Source organism: Sphaerodactylus townsendi, linkage group LG03, assembly GCF_021028975.2.
Source record: "Sphaerodactylus townsendi isolate TG3544 linkage group LG03, MPM_Stown_v2.3, whole genome shotgun sequence".
NCBI lineage: Eukaryota > Metazoa > Chordata > Lepidosauria > Squamata > Sphaerodactylidae > Sphaerodactylus > Sphaerodactylus townsendi.
In genome coordinates, this window is record NC_059427.1 from 11739223 (window position 1) to 11759693 (window position 20471).

At 48.2% G+C, this 20471-nt stretch overlaps 2 protein-coding genes across 2 annotated transcripts in view; one reads left to right on the forward strand and one right to left on the reverse strand.

Annotated features, from left to right (window-relative positions):
* Positions 1–20471, forward strand: part of LOC125428893 (tripartite motif-containing protein 10-like) — a 120848-nt gene that overhangs the window by 69592 nt on the left and 30785 nt on the right.
* LOC125427677 (E3 ubiquitin-protein ligase TRIM7-like) lies at positions 7227–18931 on the reverse strand. Its single transcript, XM_048487228.1, has 8 exons — positions 18797–18931; positions 18511–18675; positions 17563–17658; positions 14892–15122; positions 13811–13833; positions 12200–12318; positions 10220–10252; positions 7227–7946 (listed from the first exon to the last, which is right to left on the reverse strand). Exons 1-8 carry the CDS (start codon positions 18929–18931, stop codon positions 7429–7431), a joined length of 1320 nt encoding a protein of 439 aa, XP_048343185.1. The 3' UTR covers positions 7227–7428.

Here is a 20471-nt window from a genome sequence, read left to right on the forward strand (position 1 = left end):
GGGCACAAGTTGAAAGTGAGATTTTGAGCCACTCCCAAGAACCCCCCAAAATCTCCTCGCATGGATCTCTTGCTCACCGTGTTTTCTTGGGAGGCCTCCTCCAGAGGGATCACCTGGTGACCTTTGTGCTCCTGGGATCTGCTGCAGATCAGGCAAAGGGGGGCCTCGTCCTCTCGGCAGAAAAGCTTCAGGGGCTCCTGGTGCTTCTCGCAGACCCCCCTCTTTCGCTTCTTGGTGCTCCCCTCCGAAGGGCTGAGTTTCTGGGTGATTTCCGCAGTGTTTGCCAGCTGGTGGTTGGGCCGGAGGGTCCCCTCCTGCGCGGGTCCTCTGCAAAGAGGGCACGAAGCCTCTGCCCCCTCCAAGTCCCCCCAGCTGTGGGTCAGGCAGGCCCGGCAGAAAGCGTGGCCGCAGCCAGCAATGGTCACCGGGTCCCTGCAGAAGCCCAGGCAGACGGAGCAAGAGGCTTCCTCGCACAGTTCTTGCTTCAGGGCATCCGCCTCCATGGCTGCCTCCAGTAAAAGTGGCGAAGCAAGAGAGTCAGTTTTGGTTTTGCCGCCTCTCCCGGCGCGTCTCTTCCTGCCCGGAGGCGGAGCTGAGCTCAGCTGCAAAAAAGGAAGACAAGTCACCAGGCAAAACCCAGGGATGGGGGCGTCTCCTTCCTCTTGCTATTTGCAACCCCCCCGCCGACCCGCCCTGCGGAAGGAAGGCGGCCCTTTCCCTGGGCACCACCCGGGTTTGCAAAGGGTGCTGGTCGTAGACTCCACCTCCTCCCGATCCTCAGGCTAAAGCAGCTGTCCTGGCCACAGGGACCCTGGAGCAAACAGCCGGAACTACCTGTTGCAGTGGGGCAAAAATGGGGCTGTTTGTAAAAAGCGAGTAGTGGACACGAGTGAGAAATCCTACTTTGGGGCTGAGATCAGTCCAAGCTGGGGAGAGTCCAAGTCTTGATTATGTTTTTGGGCAGAGTTGATGAATTTACAACTGAGGGTATTCCAGTGCAAAGTAACATTTGATTATTCTCTGGGAGTAGGACAGGGAAATTATGATTAAATTGGCTAGGGAGAGAAAGGAGCCGAGAAAACGAACCATGTCAGAGTGTGGGGCTCTTGCTAGGCTGAGGATAGCTGTGGCTTTTCCAAGACAGTGGTTTTGTTATCTGGATTGAAATGGCTGAGGCTTCAGGAAAGGCATTGTTTGCTGCTACGCCTACTTGATTTGGACTTGGATAGTATGTCCAGAAAAAGCTGCTCTCTTAGGTCGATTCCGCACTTGCGTTATCGACCTAAGTGTTCCGCACAACCACTGGGATCGACGTGGTTTTGTACCAGCTTCGCCCCGTGTAACGGTCAAATTTCCGACTCCAGTTGGGAACTACTCCTTTTTCAGGGAACCACGCTCGAACTCAGCTCGATTCCAGTAAAGTGCGGAATCTCTGGTGCCAGGAGTCCCCCATTCAGCCAATCACAGCTGAGTGTTTCAGGCATGCGTACAGCTGGCCAATCAAAAAACGCCACCTTCGTCCCTCCATTCCTGTGGCAGTTTTTTTAAATAACGTGTGTGGGCATAGACGGAACATGGCCGTAGAACAGCAGCCAATCGGAACGGAGCGGCGAAGAGGCACAGGATGATTCCGCCCTCCGAGCTGGGATCAAGCTGGTTGCAGTGGGGAACAACAATGGCTTCGACCTGGGTCAATACCCTTCTCAGGGAACTGGGTTGAACCTATTTTACTCATGTGCGGAATCGCCCTAAGTATCAAAGTCCAAAATTAAGATTTGGCATTCATTTTAGTCTGAACTGTCTATTGACAAATTTGCAGATGACACAAAATTAGGAGGGGTAGCTAATACCCTGGAGGACAGGGGCAGGATTCAAAATGATCTGGACAGATTAGAGAGCTGGACCAAAATTAGGAAAATGAATTTCAACGGAGATAAATGTAAGATAGTACACTTAGGCAGAACAAGTGAAATGCACAGATATAGGATGGGTGACACCTGGCTTGACAACGCTGCATGTGAAAGGGACCTAGGAGTCTAAGTAGACCGTAAACTGAACATGATTCAGCAGTGTGAGATGGCAGCCAAGAAAGTCAATGCAATTCTGGGATGCATCAAAAAGAGTATAGTGTCTAGATCAGGGGTAGGGAACCTGCGGCTCTCCAGATGTTCAGGAACTACAATTCCCATCAACCCCTGCCAGTATGGCCAATTGCTGACAGAGGCTGATGGGAATTGTAGTTCCTGAACATCTGGAGAGCCGCAGGTTCCCTACCCCTGGTCTAGATCGAGGGAAGTAATTGTACCACTCTACTCTGCATTGGTCAGACCTCACCTAGAGTGTACTGTGTTCAGTTCTGGACATGACAATTTAAGAAAGATATTGACAAGCTGGAACGTGTCCAGAGGGCAACCAAAATGGTAGAAGGTGTGGAATGCATGCCATACAAAGAGAGACTTAGGGAGCTGGGGATGTTTATAGAAGGAAAGGTTAAGGGGGGACATGATAGCTATGTTTAAATAGTTGAAGGGATGCCATGTCAAAGAGGGAGCAAGCTTGTTTTCTGCTGCCTCCGAGACTAGGACAGGAAGTAATGGATTCAAAGTGCAGAAAAGGAGATTCCACCTAAACATGAGGAAGAACTTTGTGTCAGGGCTGTTGGACAGTGGAATTAACTTCCTTGGAGAGTTATGGAATCTCCTTTTTTGGAGGTTTTTTAAACAGAGGCTGGATGAACATATGTCAGGAGTGCTTTGATTGTGTGTTCCTGCATGGCAGGGGGTTGGACTTGATGGCCTTTGTGGTCTCTTCCAACTCTTTGATTCTGACACTAATAGAGAAATGACGGGTAATAGGGCCTATTTCAAGAAAAATGCCCCTCCACCCTCTTGCATTGTGTTTCCATGGCAACTCTGAACCAACAGCAGCTCCTCCCTCCCTTCCCCTGATACCTGGAGCTGCCTTCCAGGAACTCTTGTGTGACACCCCCTCTCTCACTTCCTCCCCTGAAAGTCCTCTCCCTCTTTTGTTGAACTCTTTGACCCAACCACAAAGTTTCATCCCACAGAAATGCAGGTATATTTTCCCCATTTATCCCTGCAGCCTCCTTACTCCTGACCCCCACGCCAAAGGCCACATTTCAGATCTTCAGAGAAGGGACCTGTTTTTCTCTACCAAGTGTCTTGCACATGGATGACACCAGTGATGCAATGGATCCAACCGGATCAACCACTGGTTTGCCCCCCCCCCCACCTCGCCCTCCCCGCCCACTTACCTGGATGCTGTGCCCAAGCCCCCCCTTTCTGATGTTTGGTGGGGGGGGAGGCGAGGGAAGATGGTGGCTCCAGGGGGTCTGCTTCCTGCAGCATGGCCTTCAGGGGAGTGCCAGCAGGCCTCCCTGGAAGACCGCCCTGAGGGATTCAGCCAGTTAGATACTTAATTTTTTTTATCTATACCAATAACACCTTTTATTGACATGCAAATATGTTAAATTTGGCACAAAACTACCACTTAATCAGTGTAGATAGGGAAGAAGAAAATATAAAGACTGTTTGTGAATGATTGTCCATATACCATATATACTCGTGTATAAGTCGAGTTTTTCAGCACATTTTTTGTGCTGAAAAAGCCCCTGACTTATACACGAGTCAGCTGTATTTTAAAAAATATTTTAGGGTTTTTACTTTGTTGGCCTCCAGGGGCTTAGTTTTTAGGCTAGCGGCACCAAAACTTCAGGATATCATCAGGTAACACTCCTGATGATACCTGCCAAATTTGGTAAAGTTTGGTTCAGAGGGGCCAAAGTTATGGACCCCCAAAGGGGATGCCCCCATCCCCCATTGTTTCCAATGGGAGCTAATAGTAGATGGGGCTACATTTTGAGGGTCCATAACTTTGGATCCCTTGAACCAAACTTCACCAAACCTGGGTGGTATCATCAGGAGGGGCTGCTAAAGATACTCTGAAATGTTGGTACTGCTAACATAAACATTCCTCCCCTGACAGGTTGTGTGAATGTCCCTTCTAAAATGACACCTGCCATGTGCAATTTTAAAAATAGGTACACTATAAATAATGAACTCTTCTTTTAAAAAGCAGGGTAGCTTTGAGTCAGTGAACAGGCATGTTCATTCCAGTTTTTATTGTAAGATCCATTGTTTAAAACCCTTCCTTACAAAAAAGCTAAGGTTTTTGTACTTTTAAAGTTATTGTTGAGACCATATTGTTCTTGTTGACCCTCTTTTCCACTTACAGAGCTAGTTTACTGTTTTCTTTGAAAAAATTCAAAAATATTTAACCTACTGATGCCTCAATTAATGTAATTTTATTGGTATCTATTTTTATTTTTGAAATTTACCAGGAGCTGCTGCATTTCCCACGCTCGACATACGCGAGTCAATAGGTTTTCCCAGTTTTTTGTGGTAAAATTATGTGCCTCAACTTATATGCGGGTCTACTTATACACGAGAAAATACGGGTATCTGGGGAATTCAGATTAGCATGTGGACTCCCACATGCCAGCTGGGTGACCTTGGGCTAGTCACAGCTTCTCAGAGATCTCTCAGCCCCACCTACCTCACAGGGTGTTTGTTGTGAGGGGGGAAGGGCAAGGAGATTGTGAGCCCCTTTGAATCTCCTGCAGGAGAGAAAGGGGGGATATAAATCCAAACTCTTCTTCTATTGCTGATGTTTCTGGCTCCAACCCCACCTTGGAAGCTTGCGTGGTGACCTTGGGCCAGTCTCACACTCTCACCTGAACCTACTTCTCAGGGTTGATGTGAGGATAAAGTGGAAGACTAGAGAATAATGTAAGCCCCTTTGGGCCACCTTGGTGAGGAAGGCAGGAACAGACAGAGTGCGGACTAAATCTTAACTGAAGCTATTTTCCTCAAGAAATGAGGTATATTTTTCACAAATGTTCCCACCGGAGTGAAAAGGAATTTATTAAAACTATGATTTCGAATAGTTTACAAAATGGATGATTGCATTTTCTGTGGGTACATCAGATATTGCTGCAAGTCTTTTGACTGAACCTGGAACTCAGTGTTCAAACTACCGTTAAGCATTGCAAGTGTGACGGACAGACCCCCAGTCAACGATCCAAGTGATGGGAATTTCTGTTTGCATTTTCAGCTCCTTCCCCTGCTTCCCTGCAGCTATTGGAGAAAAGGAGGGAGCCGCCATTTCCCCCTCTCCGCACAGGATGAATCAGGCGGGAGGAAATGGTGGCGCATTAGGTCAACCAGTTGCTGTTCATTGGGCAGCATGACCCAAAGTGGGGGGATGGGATTCCTCCCTGCAAGCCTCATGTGTCTCCTTTATCAGCACATTTCTCCCAAATATATATAACACATCAATAGTACAATTATGAAAACTGAGAGCCAGTGAGTTTCAGAGCACAGTATGTTAGTCTTGAATTGATGAGGTTCAAATCCCTACTCAGCTTTACACTGGGTTGCCAGGGACCACGTGAGGCCTAGCGGTCTGCTAGAATCACAACTGATCTTCCAGTGGCCATGAGTTCCCCTGTATCAGAGCGTGGGCCCCCTCAAGTCCCTTCCCTCCCCAAACTCTACCCACCCCCTGCTCTGCACCCAAAATCCCCAAGACTTTTCCAAGCCAGAACTGGCAACCCTGGAGATAAAACTCAGGAGCTTTTTGCCTAATTGCTGGGCTGTGGTGAGGACTAAATATGAGCACCCAGTTTGTTGGAAATTAAAGGAGAGCAAGGCAGCCGTCTGGGTGGGAAAAACCTTGTAATCCCCTGAAGAGAGGCTCAAAAACACGAAGAGAAACTTTCAATGCAAACATAGCTGAAGTCAGCCCGCGAGGGTCGCGAGGAAGAGGCGAGATGCGGTGATATCATCCGGTGGAGAGAGCCAGCGGCAGGAAGTGTGTGATCCATGGATCTGGCAACTCTGCCGTGGTCTGGTCCCTGGCACCTTTTATTAGGGTTTCAATAGGGGCGGACCGGGAGGCGGGAGAGCGGGAGAATACTGTATAGTAATGACATCATGGGACATCTGGTGACCGTGAGTCAGGTAGTTCATGACCTGTGACTCACGGGGGCCTGGGGGACAGGTGAGCGTGTGCGCCCAGAAGGACACAGATGGCACAGGCATTCCTGCGCTCTTTCTGAGGCTCTGCTGGGTTCGCGGGGCTCATCCCTACACATAGCCCAGCAGGATCCTGGCTATACAAATCCCACACTTGATTTTTCTGTCCAAAAGAAGAATTGGGGATAGTTCAAGACAATAAATATCAGCACACTTCTGATGGTCTGAAAGTTATGATATACACCCCCCCCCCCAAAAAAAATTAAAGTTAGCCCAGTTTTCAAGGTAACATGACTTTAATATAAGCAGAGCATCTTTTCAGCTACTGGTGTCTGAAACACAACTGGGTTGATTGTAGCAACTTTGACAGGGAAAGGATCTTCAAAGCCCTCCAGAAAGGCAATGCTGAGAAGAGGCAAATCCTAGAAGATGGTGCCCCTTAAACCAACGAAAAGAAAAAGTCCAAAATAGTAACTTAAAGTTGCAAGGCCTCATTTTCCTCAGCGGGATCTTTTCAGTTGTTCCTCTTGTGTGGTGGGTTTTCCAGGCTGTGGTCTGGTGGATCTTGTTCCTAATGTTTCTCCTGCATCTGTGGCTGGCATCTTCAGAGGTGTATCACAGCGTGTAACAGACTTCCCTCTGTGATACACCTCTGAAGATGCCAGCCACAGATGCAGGCAAAACGTTAGGAACAAGATCCACCAAACCACGGCCACACAGCCCAGAAAACCCACCATAACCAGTTGAATCCGGCCGTGAAAGCCTTCAACAATACATTGTTCCTCTTGTGCCTGGGAGGAATGGGGGCTGGAGGAGGCTAAGGGGGTTTCTATTCAGAGCTCTCCTTAACAATAAGCCCACTACTCTATAGAGATTTTTTTTGGATTTATATCCCCCCTTTCTCTCCTGCAGGAGACTCAAAGGGGCTGACAATCTCCTTGCCCTTCCCCCCTCACAACAAACACCCTGTGAGGTGGGTGGGGCTGAGAGAGCTCCGACAAGCTGTGACTAGCCCAAGGTCACCCAGCTGGCGTGTGTGGGAGTGCACAGGCTAATCTGAATTCCCCAGAGAAGCCTCCACAGCTCAGGCGGCAGAGCTGGGAATCAAACCCAGTTCCTCCAGATTAGATACACGAGCTCTTAACCTCCTACGCCACTGCTGCTCCTTTATAAAGTGAAATATGTTACTGTTATTTTCAAGTAAGATACAAAGAAAAAGGGGAATGTTGGGGAATGGGGGAAAAAATGTCTCCATTTTATTCCAGTCCGATTTGGTGGCTCGGAGCCTGGAGAGACCTTGACAGGACTAAAGGGAGGGAACTCCTGAGAAACAATATTTTCTTCTTGATGCTCCTGGTCTGAAGAGAAGGTCTTAAGAAGAGAGTTTGAGCTGGACTTTTTTGGACACCAAAAAGTAGGGCAGGAGGGTCTCTCCAGAGAAGGAGGCTCCAGAGTACTCATAGATGAGGGCTCTTCGATCAGCGTCGAAAAAGGTCACCCGACCCTCATCGTAGTTCAGACAGACTCGGATCCTCTTGGGCTCCCCACGCAGGGTTAGGGGAGGGTCATCATCTTCTATGGAAGCCCTATAGAACCCTTCCCACTTCCCCACCTCCCAGATCCCTTCCTCAGGACTGAAGGTAACCACTCCCTTCCTCGTCACAGACTTTCTGGCCACCCCCACAGCCCATTCCTCCTCACTTCCCACAAGGACTTCCCAGAAATGGCGGCCTCCGGTGAATCCCTCACGACCAAGAACAATACTATCAGTGTCAAATCTCTCAGGATTGTCTGGAAGAGTTTGAGGTTTTTCTCCATTCCTCACACTTTTACGATCCTCGGATAGGATGAGTTCCGGATGGGCCGTGTCTGGATCCAGAGTCACATTTGCTGTTGCGAAAAAAGGAGAAGACAAGAAGAGAAAGATTTTCAGCTGGGAGATTTCTTCCTCTGGCCTCTTCTGCTTCCTTCTTCTGCCCATCATGGCCTTCTCCTGCCCCTTTAACCCTTTCCTGCTTTCTCCTGACCTATTAAAAGGCAGAGCAGCCTTTTGGTGCACTTCAAGCGGATAAAAGGCACAATAAAAAACCCACAGGAAGACAACGCATTTCCTACCATCTCCTATCCCAAGCAGTTAACCTTCAGAGAAGAGAACCATGGATATTTTTGGGAAAGAAATCACACGTGAAAGAGCATTGACACAAACACCCGAATCTCATAAAAAGACACAGAATGGGTTGAACCAGTTGTTGCTCTCACTCCTGATCCATCTCAAAACTGAATTTGGCTCTTATTGACACTGAAGAAAACACAGAGATTGGGAGGGGGTTCCCGTGGCTTTCAGCCTGCCAGGGAGAGGCGTTTCTCAAGTGGCACCGGGGACAATTTTGGATTTCCTTGAAAGAGCAAAAACTGGACTGAACACAACTTCTCAAAGTTGTGTTCTGCAAACTAATAGGTCAGCAACAAAGTGAAGGCAAAGGCCCACCTGCGAGATCAGACCTTTCCCAGCACAGCCTAAAGAACTGGCCGTTCACCCTTCTGTATTTTTAACATCTAGCCAGGTGTGCTTGAAAGCTTACACAATATTTTGTGCCGATTTAAATAATAATGAAGGTATTACATGAATTTTGTGCTTGTTTGGGGATATTCCTGTACCACAAGAATGACATGACTGCTCATTCCAAACTTCAATTATTTGTTCTAAGAAATCCTCTCATTTAAGGTGTCTCCCAGAACCCCTTGAACAAAAAACACCCTGTTAACAGTTTCTGTGCTTCACAGCAAAGGTAACTTGTGGGAGGGAAGACAGAACAGGATTTCAATTCCCTTGACAATCTCTGTGTCTTCTGGAGAGACCCAGGGGCTTAAGTAGCGATTTCCGATGGGCTCGAGTGGTTTCCTTCTTGCTGGTGTAGCTGCTGATAAAGCACAGTAACAATGGGATGTCTTTATGGCAGGTTTCCTCACAATTTTCCATTCAGTCCCCCAGAAGTGCCCACCCCGCTCCACTGGGCCACCAGGGTTGGGCAATTAGCAAAAATCGGTAGTAGATATCATTATATTGATGCATTTCCCTACATGTTGTCACAACAGAAAAGTCTAGAGATTTACTTTTCCGTGAAGGCACATCAGACAACCAGGTCCACATACAGGGAGCAAAACAGAGCTAAGCCAGCATTTGATCTGCATACATGATTGTGGCAAATGGAAGCTCCCCAGTCCAGACTACAGTGCTAGAACACATCTGCCTTCATGATGTCTCCTGCCCAGAAAGGTGCATCTGAGCAACAGCAAAGGAGGCAGCAGAACAAGCTGAAGCGGAAACTTTGGAGTGGCTGAAGGTAATTTCAGTTCTCCTCCCAAACATCAAACAAAAATTATGTGTGAATAACCGGAAAACAGCACTATGGCATTCCAGACGTGTGCCTTTATATTCTGCTATTCCATAAACGAAGCCACCACCACCCTTAAACTCGTATATCCAACACAATTTACAGCACCTTGAAAATGAGGGAAACTTGGAAAGTGGGTAGGAAAATCCACGTAGAGAAATGGGATTCCCAACCTGGTCTGTGCTTCTCATGGGGAGGATTCTGAAAGGCTCTCAAGGGATGATGCCCACCAACCGTCCTCCCAAAATGGTGGCAGGCAGGTGGAAGGAGAAGAAGAAGAGTTTGGATTTATATCCCCCTTTCTCTCCTGCAGGAGACTCAAAGGGGCTGACAAAGGGGCTGACAAAGGGGCTGACAATCTCCTTGCCCTTCCCCCCTCACAACAAACACCCTGTGAGGTAGGTGGGGCTGAGAGAGCTCCGAAGAACTGTGACTAGCCCAAGGTCACCCAGCTGGCGTGTGTGGGAGTGTACAGGCTAATCTGAATTCCACAGATAAGCCTCCACAGCTCAAGTGGCAGAGCTGGGAATCAAACCCGGTTCCTCCAGATTAGATACATGAGCTCTTAACCTCCTACGCCACTGCTGTTCATCCCCTCAGAATTAACCTCCTCTTTCACCCTGACAGACCTCCTCCTCAGAACAAGGAATGGAAAGATGTGGAGGAACAAAACCAGAGCTGGAATAAACACCAAGTAGATGAGCACACATCATAAGGTGAAGGTTTTTACTCAAGAAACAATTGATTGGTATATGAAGAAAAACATACCTTTCTGCGGGTGAAGTCCAGAATCCATCGTGTCTGTGGAAACAAAGGGACCAAAAGTGAACAACAGACCCTTGTGCCTATCACAAATCTTGTGACAAAAACATCAGCTAACAATATTGTCTGTTTTTCTCTTGGGGAGGGAAGGTGTCATGATGTAGCCCCTTTCATCAGATTCAAAAACCAAGCAGGGTTGGTAGTTGGATGGGAGACCAACGACGATTCTGTGGACGAAGGCAACGGCAAAGAAATCTCTGCTTCTCACTTGCCCTGGAAGCCTCTTCCTGATGTGGCCATAAGATCGTTATGACTTGATGGCACATGCACACGTACTTCTTTTATGTTTCAGATGAAAGTTTAAGTAGAACCTACTTCTGGGGAAAATTCTTCCCACATTTTTGTTATGTGGAAATGTTCACATTCCTTTTCACTAGTCACTTTGACAGGACACTCAATTCATATAAAGTGTGTGAAAGAATGAAGTACAAGGGTCTACTCTTGTTAAACACTGGATTCCTCCAAATAGAGGTCCCACAGTGCCAACCCAAGGTACACTTATGCCCTTCTAAACCTGCTGATTTCCACTGACTTAGAGGGGTGTAACTCTGCTGAAGACAGCATGATCAGTCCCCTTGAGACCACTCAGTGAACTCAGCTTGGACACAGTCAAGAAAGATACACACTCAGTCAAAGGGGACAGTCTGCAGAGGTCCAATGTGGTCACAAACACACTGCAGTGAGAATGGGGGTAGAAGTTCCTGAAAGGGATCAGGTGGGTATCTCTATTATGTGTACCTTCCCCTTCATTTCATTTGGGGGGGTCCTTCTGCCATTGCCTCCCCGTTGGACAGTGCACAGACACAAAGGACTACAGAGCAGAAACACAGAAAAAAAAATCCAGCAAAACCACATCATGAAATTCTGAACTAAGTCTGCGGGAGAATTCTGACCACAAAACTTTCACAGAATCATAGAGTTGGAAGAGACCACAAGGGCCATCAAGTCCAACCCCCTGCAATGCAGGAACACACAATTAAGGCACTCCTGACAGATGGTCATCCAGCCTTTGTTTAAAAACCTCCAAAAAGGGAGACTCCACAACTCGCCAAGGCTGTGAATTCCACTGTCCAACAGCCCTGAGAGTCAGAAAGTTCTTCCTAATGTTCAGGTGGAATCTCTATTCCTGTACCTTGAATCCATTATTCCGTGTCCTAGTCTCTGAGGCAGCAGAAAACAAGCTTGCTCCCTCTTCGACATGATATCCCTTCAACTATTTAAACATAGCTATCGTGTCCCCCCTTAACCTTCGCTTCTCCAGACTAAACATTCCTAGCTCCCCAAGTCAATCTTCGTAGGGCATGGACTCCAGATCTTTTCCCATTTTTGTTGCCCTCCTGTGGACACATCCCAGCTTCTCAATATCCTTCTTGAATTGCGGTACCCAGAACTGTACACAATATTCCAGGTGAGGTCTAGCCAATGCAGAATAGAGAGGTACAATTATATCCCTCGATCTTGACACTATACTCCTATTGATACACCCCAATGGTGAACTGAAATAGCCTTGTGGATTGGGACATACAATTCTCACATTCCCAGGTCTGCTAATAATGAAAATCAGGGGTCCCAACTTGGTGCCCACCAAGTATTTTGCAAAGTGGCCAGGGAGAGGAGGGACTTCTGCCAAGCAAGACCTCTGATTGGCTGAGCAGCATTTTAAATATGTTGCTTGGGCAGCACAGGACCTTCACTGTGTGGCTGAAGGTATGCTGCAGCAGCAATTCTGTGGCTAGCTCAGCCTCCAGTGGTAGCTGTTTTGTGGCACCCATTTTGTGGCTGGGCCCACCATGCTGTGTCAGAATTCCTAAGGCAGGTGTGGGCTCAAAAGGTGAAGGCTCTGAAATAAGCCACCTGAAATGCACTGAAACACATCTGGCCCAATCTGATGTCCAGTCAGAAATCCCTCCAGCATTTCTTCATTACCTTTGAATTGCTTCATGATACCCTCCAAAAGGGGGTTTAGGTTTGAGAAGTCCCAGATCTGCCACTTCAGTGCAAACGGAAAAGGCACTCGAAACTTGAATTTCTTTTTTTCTTTATACCTGGAGAAAATCACATCAAGGGTCTGAGAGAACAGTGAGTGGCCCCATGTCACCCAGCAGGCTTCATGTGAAAGAGAAGAGAACCGAACCCTTTTCTCCAGATTCGAACCCACTGCTCTTAACTAGTATATCTCACTGGCAGGATGTGAGGCTCTTCAGAGAGCAACGTCCACCTCCCTGTAGCTCCTGAGACACCAAAGCCACTCAGCAGTGGTAGGGAAGGCTTATTAGGAAATAAAACAGAACCTGTTTAGACTCAGAACACCACCACTGGGAGAGGAAGGGCTCCTGTTATCCTTTGCTGATGTAGGGGGAGGTATTTCTTCATTGTTGCTGCTCCACATAGACTATTCAATGCATACGAAGAAGCAAAAATATGGAAGTAACTTCCCTCATGGGGGATGTTTGAGCATGAAAAATGGATGAGGGAGAGGGAAGAGGCAGGAGCCTTTCCTTCCCTCCGGTGGAATTTGTGGCCAAATGAAGAAGAAGAAGAGTTTGGATTTATATCCCCCCTTTCTCTCCTGCAGGAGACTCAAAGGGGCTTACAATCTCCTTGCCCTTCCCCCCTCACAACAAACACCCTGTGAAATAGGTGGGGCTGAGAGAGCTCCGAGAAGCTGTGACTAGCCCAAGGTCACCCAGATGGCGTGTGTGGGAGTGCACAGGTTAATCTGAATTCCCCAGATAAGCCTCCACAGCTCAGGCGGCAGAGCTGGGAATCAAACCCGGTTCCTCCAGATTAGAATGCACCTGCTCTTAACCTCCCACGCCACTGCTGCTCCTGGGGTCTGTTTTCCCTTTTAACAGCCATTCTTCACAGTTGACTGTGAGGAACCAGATCCAACCCTTAAACAAGCAAAGATCCAGTTCGGCCTTGAGAGCCCCAACCCCCCATCCCCTGCCCATCTCTGCCCTGCAAATGTCCAGCAAAAGAAAAAGAAAGTTGGGGTGGGGTTATAATTCTGGACTCCAGGGTGATGGTTGGGGGAGGGGATGAGGCTTAGCGGTGGAGAATCTGCTCAGCAGGCAGCTACTCCTGGGCTCAGTCTGCAGCACCTCCAGGTAAAGGGACCAGGGGGATATATGAGACTCTGCACATAAGCCGTTTGCCACTGGCAGACGGAGGGAGACCCACAATCTTAGTTACACCTGGTTTCGCCATCAGCCCCAATGGTACTTTGGTCACATTATGAGAAGATAAGATTCACTGGAAAAGTCAATAACGGTGTGATAAGTGGAAGACGGCAGGAAAAAAGGAAGACCCAACATAAGATGGATGGACTCTACAAAGGAAGCCTCGGCCCTCAGTTTGCAAGACCCGAGCAAGGCTGTTAATGATCGGACATCTTGCAGGACACTGATTCATTGGCGACTTGACGGCACTTAACATACACGCACAAAACGCACACAATCCTGAAGGACCACATTCTTCACAGGCTACTCACACCCCTCCCAGTGTTACGTAGGTTAATAAGAAAGATCCACTCACCCCTCCAAGAAGCTTCTGGCATCCTAAAGAAAAATGGCGGAGACAGAAAGAAGAGAGCGATCAGTGCTTGCTCAAAGGCCACACCAGGAAAACCCCTCAGACCCTGCAAGATTCTGCTCTCTGGCCCTTTTCTTGCAATCAGCCAGCTGACGCCACTCAAAGGCAGGGGTCTGTCTCCATCAAGTGGGTGGAAATCTCCATGAGGTTAATGCCAACAAAGTGGGGTCATTTCAGAGTAGAGCCGGGTGATCTACTCTGAGGACTCAACAGTGGCTACTTTCACACAGGGATTTCTCCTCATGCAAAAGGAGAGGAGGTTGGGTCGCTCTCGTGGCCACCTGTGCATGCAGAGGCATTCCTTGCAACCATCCTTGCTTCAATCCTGTTATTTTCCTTCTTGCCACTGGAGGGCAAAATAATAGCTAGATTACAGAAGCATTGTAACAGCATGCCGGTCCCTAGCTTTCACTTTTTGTAACTATTTAGTCCTTATTGTTGCAGAGTTATAACTGGAAAGGTACAGCCTGCACTTTATTTCTTTGAAACTAAAACTAATAATTAGCGCAGCAGATCACTATAACGTGACAACACTAGAACAATCTAGCCACTGCCCTTTTCTTTAGTTTCAGAAATGTCATCTGATGGGGGGGGGGGGGGGGGGGGGAAGGGTAGATCCAGGCACTGAGAGAAGCAGAGCCAAACCTGTCATCTTTTAGCATTTTAAAGACCTTTCCCTCCTTTCCTGCAGTGTTGTAACATGGCTCAGCAGGCAAAAGAGAGTCTGGGCCCAAATTCCGTGAACCAGGTTTGACTTGCATGCAGCTCCCCAGACTGTTGGTTGACACCCAAACACACTTCCTCTTCTTCTGAGATGGGAGCTTAGTGGCCTCAGTCTATCAGGGAGTTTCAAATGGCCCCTCTATTTTTTCCAGTCTGCGGCTGGGTGGAAAATAAATATGGCAGATGAGAAAGTAGACCACGAGGAGAGGGAAAAACCTGACAGCAATATAAATAGGGCTCATATGCTTTTGTGCCAAGTGAAGGATGAACAGGAAGGGCCTTCTCCTTGCCCCCCTCTTACCTGCAGGAGTTCACTGGCCGGCTGTTGACACATCTCCTCAACCTCCTGTTTGAGGCTATCCATAAAGGAGAGGACCTCAGAGAATTCGGCCAGGTACTGGTCCCTTTTTCTTGCCACCTCCTCCTCCACCTCTTCCATGTGAGCCAGAAAACGTTTCTCTTGTTCTTCCAGAAATGAGCGCAGTTCTCTGAACTTGGTGACCGTCTCTTCCTTCTGTCCCGTCACTTGCTTCTGAAATGGAAGGAGAAGGGAATCAGGTCAGCACAACAAACACAGCTGGTCTTGGTAGTGGGAGAAAGGCACTTTAGGAGACTCCTGACGGAAGGGCACTGTGGCCTTTCCCAGAGATCACGTCCACATTCAGCAGGGGAAAAAAAGAAAGATTTCCAAAGACTTATTCTGAGGGCTGAAATACACATGGATCTCACTTGGAAGCAAGGACGTAGGTAAGGGTGTTTTTTTCCTCGGGTTCAACCCCCCATTGCATGTCCGAAGCTCCGCCCCCCGTTTGTGTGTTTTTGTATTTTTAGTGTTTTTTTGTTTTTGGTCTGCAGGGCTCATTTTTAGGCTAGAAACACCAAAATTTCAGGGATTTGTTGGGAGACTCTCCTGATGATACTAAAAAGGTTTAGTGAGGTTTGGTTCAGGGGGTCCAAAGTCATGGACTCCCATATTGGGTGCCCCCATCTCCCATGGTTTCCAATGGGAGCTAATAGAATATGGGGGCTACACCTTTAAGGGTCCATAACTTTGGACACCCTGAATCAAACTTCACCAAACCTGGGAGGTATCATCAGGAGAGTCTCTTAAAAATACCCTGAAAGTTTGTTGCCCTGACAGCAGGTACCCTCCAAATTTCCCCAGATTCTCCCTTTAAATCCACCTCTTTCAGCTTGTTACGTTTTTAAGCTGTTTTTAATCATTGTTTATGTTACGTTTTTAAGCTGTTTTTATCATTGTTGTTCGCTGCCCTGAGCCCCTAGCGGGAGGGCAGTTTAGAAATCAAATAAATAAATAAAGGGAGAATCTGAGGCCCCCAGTTTAAACATTGAAAGTGATGCTGTTTCAGGGTTGGGGAGAATCCACCCCAAAACAGCATCACTTTCAATATTGTTTTAACTGGGGATCCCAGATTCTCCCTTTAAGGTGGATTTAAAAGGATAATTTGGGCTCTCTAGTTTAAACACCATTGAAAGTGATGCTGTTTGGAGTGGATTCCAGCATCACAGCGGCTGCCGGCTGGGAGCCCAGCTGGTGGGGGGGGGGTCGGGGGGGGGCCAGGCCCACACCCACCCCTGGGGCATGGCCACGCCTCCCCAAGCACTGCCCCCGGCCTCAGTGCTTATAAAAGCAGCTCTCCGAGGCCAGGGATGGCAGACTCCCCTGCCCCCCCCCCCCCCCCCCCCCCCCCCCCCCCCCCCTAGAAATATATACCTACGTCCCTGCTTGGAAGTACTGGAAGGATTCCTTCAGCCACAGAGGGCTCTGTCACCTGCAGGACACCCAGAGATTAGAAGGGGCGTCTTCAGGCCATTTTGTTTCCCCAATAAAACACCCTCCGTGTGCTGACACTCCCTGTCATGCTAGAGACACCTTTGCCATTTTCTTTATTTAAGCCTCAGTTGCACCTTAGCTGGATGGGCTTAAGTTTTTTTTTTGTACAGTAGTCTGTGAGAGGGAACCTTAGTTAGACCCTGTCCCTTTAAGAGGCAAAGCACTATAGCATTCTTATTAGTTAGCAGTTCCTATTTCAGTCTGTTTTAGTTTCAGTTACCTGAGGAAGGCTGGAGACAGCAATATCTCAGACATTCAAAGTGTTAAAAGATCCATGGTATTTGCGCAATCAAGTTTCAACAGAATTGCAAGGAAACCCAAGTAGAGGACACCGGGAGATCTCAGAAGCGGCAAAGCAGCGAACTTCCTTAGAAGCACTTAAGGAAAAGTTGGTGTATGCAAGTTCCTCAAACCATTTCCAATTGTTTCCAGCATCGCAAGTATTTCTTTATTAGTTAGACTTCATGGGAGGAGTCAGAATCCTAAACTTTCAATATTATTAAAACATTTTTGAACTGTTACTCATTTGTTTATGGGTCTTGCAGTCTGTTCCGGCCAAGTGCAAAACACCCGGATTTAGTTTGCTTGGGGAACCGAACATCCTCCCCCCTTCTCAATAGACAAAAAGGTTTGATGTTTTAGCAGAACAGAGCTTAGGGGGCCCTCCCCCAATATGAAGTGACTTCATTTTGGACAAGAAAAAACTGCAGGGGAAACAATCCACACATCACTGAGCATCCCAAGGACTCTCCCTCTTGGAACCAGCAATGGCTGAGCGGCCCTTGGCCCGGTCCAGGGCCGGTGAAGTATCTCTCAGCATTTCTACCCAGCATTCCTTCAGGAGGGAGAGACCCTCCCGTCTTTTCAGGGACTTCTCCTGGCTCCCAGTGTTGGTGCATTGACTCAAATGGGGAATCAGCACAAATGGTTTCATGTGCCCAGGATTTACCCCACAGCACAGAGCACCGTGGAGAGTCAAGTGATTCTGACACAAACAAAAACACCTGAGAATAGGAAAAAATGGAGGGCTGCCTCTTCTGTCATTTGTACTCCATTCCCACCCCCACCCCCTACTATGTCTAGAATCTGTCCTCTTCCCAGCCACAGGGACACTTACTAGAAGGTCTTGGCTTTCCTTCTCTATGCCTTGTTTGCACACCACAATTCTTTCTCTCTCCTTCTTCAGCATATCCAGAAAGCTGCAGAACTTCTCCTGGGGGAGGAAAGACCCAAAACTGAATTGGTTCCTTTCTTACAAGTTTACTACAAAACACACATGAAGCAAAATGGTCCATAAGGGGTGAACTACACGTAAATGCCCTTTGTCTGCAACGGGATCTTCAACAACATTTCCCAAATGCTGAACACAGTCATCTTGCTCATGGGGATGGTGCCCCATTCTCCTCTGATACCCACCAGGGACACAAAGAACGCTATGAACTGGACATTCCACCCCACCCCAAATGCCACCACAGGAGGAATTTTTCCATTTAAAATTATTCATAATTCACATAAATACACCCAGGAGTGACTACTTATTTTTTTAAAAAAACAAAGAACTCAGACCGGGGGCGGGGAGCAAGGCAAATATTCCTGGCAAGAGAACAGAAGGCTCCAGATGGGGGAAGAAAAGCACACTTTCCGTTCCGCACTTTCCCAAACTCTCTTGGGCCAAGAAAAAGGACACCAAAACTGGAGAAACTCTGTGTGGAAGCAACCACAGCTGTTGGGCCGAGGAGAAGGGAGAGAGATTGTGTGTGTGTGGTTAAAATGGGGAGTGAGAAGTTGCCCCCTCATAGCATAGCCAAGCATTGGGCTCACTAGATGTCACCACAGCCAGGCAGGAAGTGAGTCAATCACCCCACTTCATCATATCTCCACACTCACGGCAGGGGGCAGGGGGCCATGCCCTTGGGAGCCACCAAGCCAGGAAGGAGTCAGCGGAGTGGTGTTTTGACTCCCCAATTTGGGCCCAGAGGCTGAGGCAGAACCTGCAGGGAGTTTCCTCACAAAGAGACCCAGGAGAAGGGAAGCATCCACGGCTCTTCCCCTGTGGATTTCCTACCTTGTACTCTGGAGAGGCCTCCTCAAGAAAACGGATCTTGTGATCTCTGTGCTCCCCGGATCGGATACAGACCAGACAGACTAGGGCTTCGTCTTCCTTGCAGAAGAGCCTCAGCGGCTCCTGGTGCTTCGGGCAACCTCTCCATTTTCTACCGGCCACGACTGCCTGAGGGCCAAAACAGGATGTGTTTCACTTTTGCCCCCCAAACTGTCTCTCTCCTTGTGATGACTGGACGTAATTAGTGCCTTGTTTGGTAGAAAACCACAAAAGCTTTAAAATATAAAACCTGGGTGTAACAGAGTGTCGTCCTATGAGTTGTGGACTTCAGTCTGGTGCTGGGGGGCTTGTCCCAGAGGGGAAGCGTGGGAGGGGGGGATTGAAGAAAGAGACTTCCGAGGGCAAAGAGGGAGAGAGAGGCCATCTGGGGAAGCCTGAGAAGGAACCTCCAGAGATCTGCATCTGCCCCAAGAGTCCTAAAAGCAGCCGCCCCAAGGAGAGTCAGTCAAGACTCTTCAGTTTGAACTTTAAATTGGGCTCTCCCTCAGTCCGAGCCCATCATCCAAGTGTCCTGCTCTGACTCCCCCTTTCTCCTCCTTGGAGTAAACTGCACTTGTATACTACGTTCTACTTGTAAATGGTGACTGGGGATTGGTGGTTCTGGAAATGGCTGGCTCTTCCCTTTGTGCCTCGTGGCCACCCTCCATGTCAGGAAGAGGAAGCCAATGGGCTGGAGGCATCCCTGTCGTCTTTCTTTTGAGAGTCAATTTGGTGTAGTGGTTAACCTCAAGTGGACTCTAATCTGGAAAACCAGGGTTGTTTCTCCACTCCTTCACATGAGCAGTGGACTCTTAACTGGTGAACTTGATTTTTCCCTCGTTCCTACACATGGAGCCTGCTGGGTGACCTTGGACTAGTCACAGAACTTTCTCAGCCCCACCTACCTCACCAGGTGTCTGTTGTGGGGAGAGGAAGGGAAAGGAGTTTGTGAGCCTCCTTGAGGCTCCTTATAGGAGAGAAAGGCGGGGTATAAATGCAAACTCTTCTTTTATTTATCACCCCAGCAACACAAACACTAATAAAGGAGAAGTCGATTTATGGCTACCAATCTTGATCCTCTTTGATCTGAGATTGCAAATGCCTTAACAGTCCAGGTGATCGGGAGCAACAGCCGCAGAAGGCCATTGCTTTCACATCCTGCACGTGAGCTCCCAAAGGCACCTGGTGGGCCACTGCGAGTAGCAGAGAGCTGGACTAGATGGACTCTGGTCTGATCCAGCTGGCTTGTTCTTATGTTCTTATGTAAACCAGATCCCATAATGTCCTCCCTCATTAAGAACATAAGAACAAGCCAGCTGGATCAGACCAAAGTCCATCTAGTCCAGCTCTCTGCTACTTGCAGTGGCCCACCAGGTGCCTTTGGGAGCTCACGTGCAGGATGTGAACGCAATGGCCTTCTGCGGCTCCTAATTAATCACAACTCCTGGGTCCAGGTGAACCACATTCTTCCTATACCTGCTTTGAGCTGCATTTCAAAAAGTGCCCCAGAAGCCCCCAAACACCACCCCGATCCTTTCTTGCAGTGAGAGTTCCTGTGGATTATTGTGAGAAAACTCCAAAACTGGAGCCAAACATTTAAGGAGGTGAAGCTGAAACTGTAGGAATATGGATGGACCTAAATGGGTTGTTCAGCCACCTTTCAGATTTAAAGGGGGGGGGGGGTTGGCAGCAGGACCTTCCCTCCATCAGGAGGTTAAATCCTTTCTTCATGCGCTTTTATTCTGATCCATTCCTTACCAGAGGCTGCTTTGAGGACCGATTTGTGTGTGGGGGGCGGGGGCGGCGGCTAATATAACCTTGTATATTTTAAATTTTCTTAATAGTCACAAACCAGCAAGCAGCGCTGGGCACAAGTTGAAAGTGAGATTTTGAGCCACTCCCAAGAACCCCCCCAAAGCCCTTCC

Excerpts from the sequence above, each read along its gene's own strand:
- LOC125427677 (XM_048487228.1), bottom strand. The coding sequence starts at position 18,931 with ATGGCCTCTCTCTCCCTCTTTGCCCTCGGAAGTCTCTTTCTTCAATCC. Across the intron at positions 15,123-17,562 it reads AGGAAAGCCAAGACCTTCTA|AAGCAAGTGACGGGACAGAA; the intron begins GTAAGTGTCCCT and ends CTTCCATTTCAG. Across the intron at positions 7,947-10,219 it reads TGGACTTCACCCGCAGAAAG|CAAATGTGACTCTGGATCCA; the intron begins GTATGTTTTTCT and ends TTTTCGCAACAG.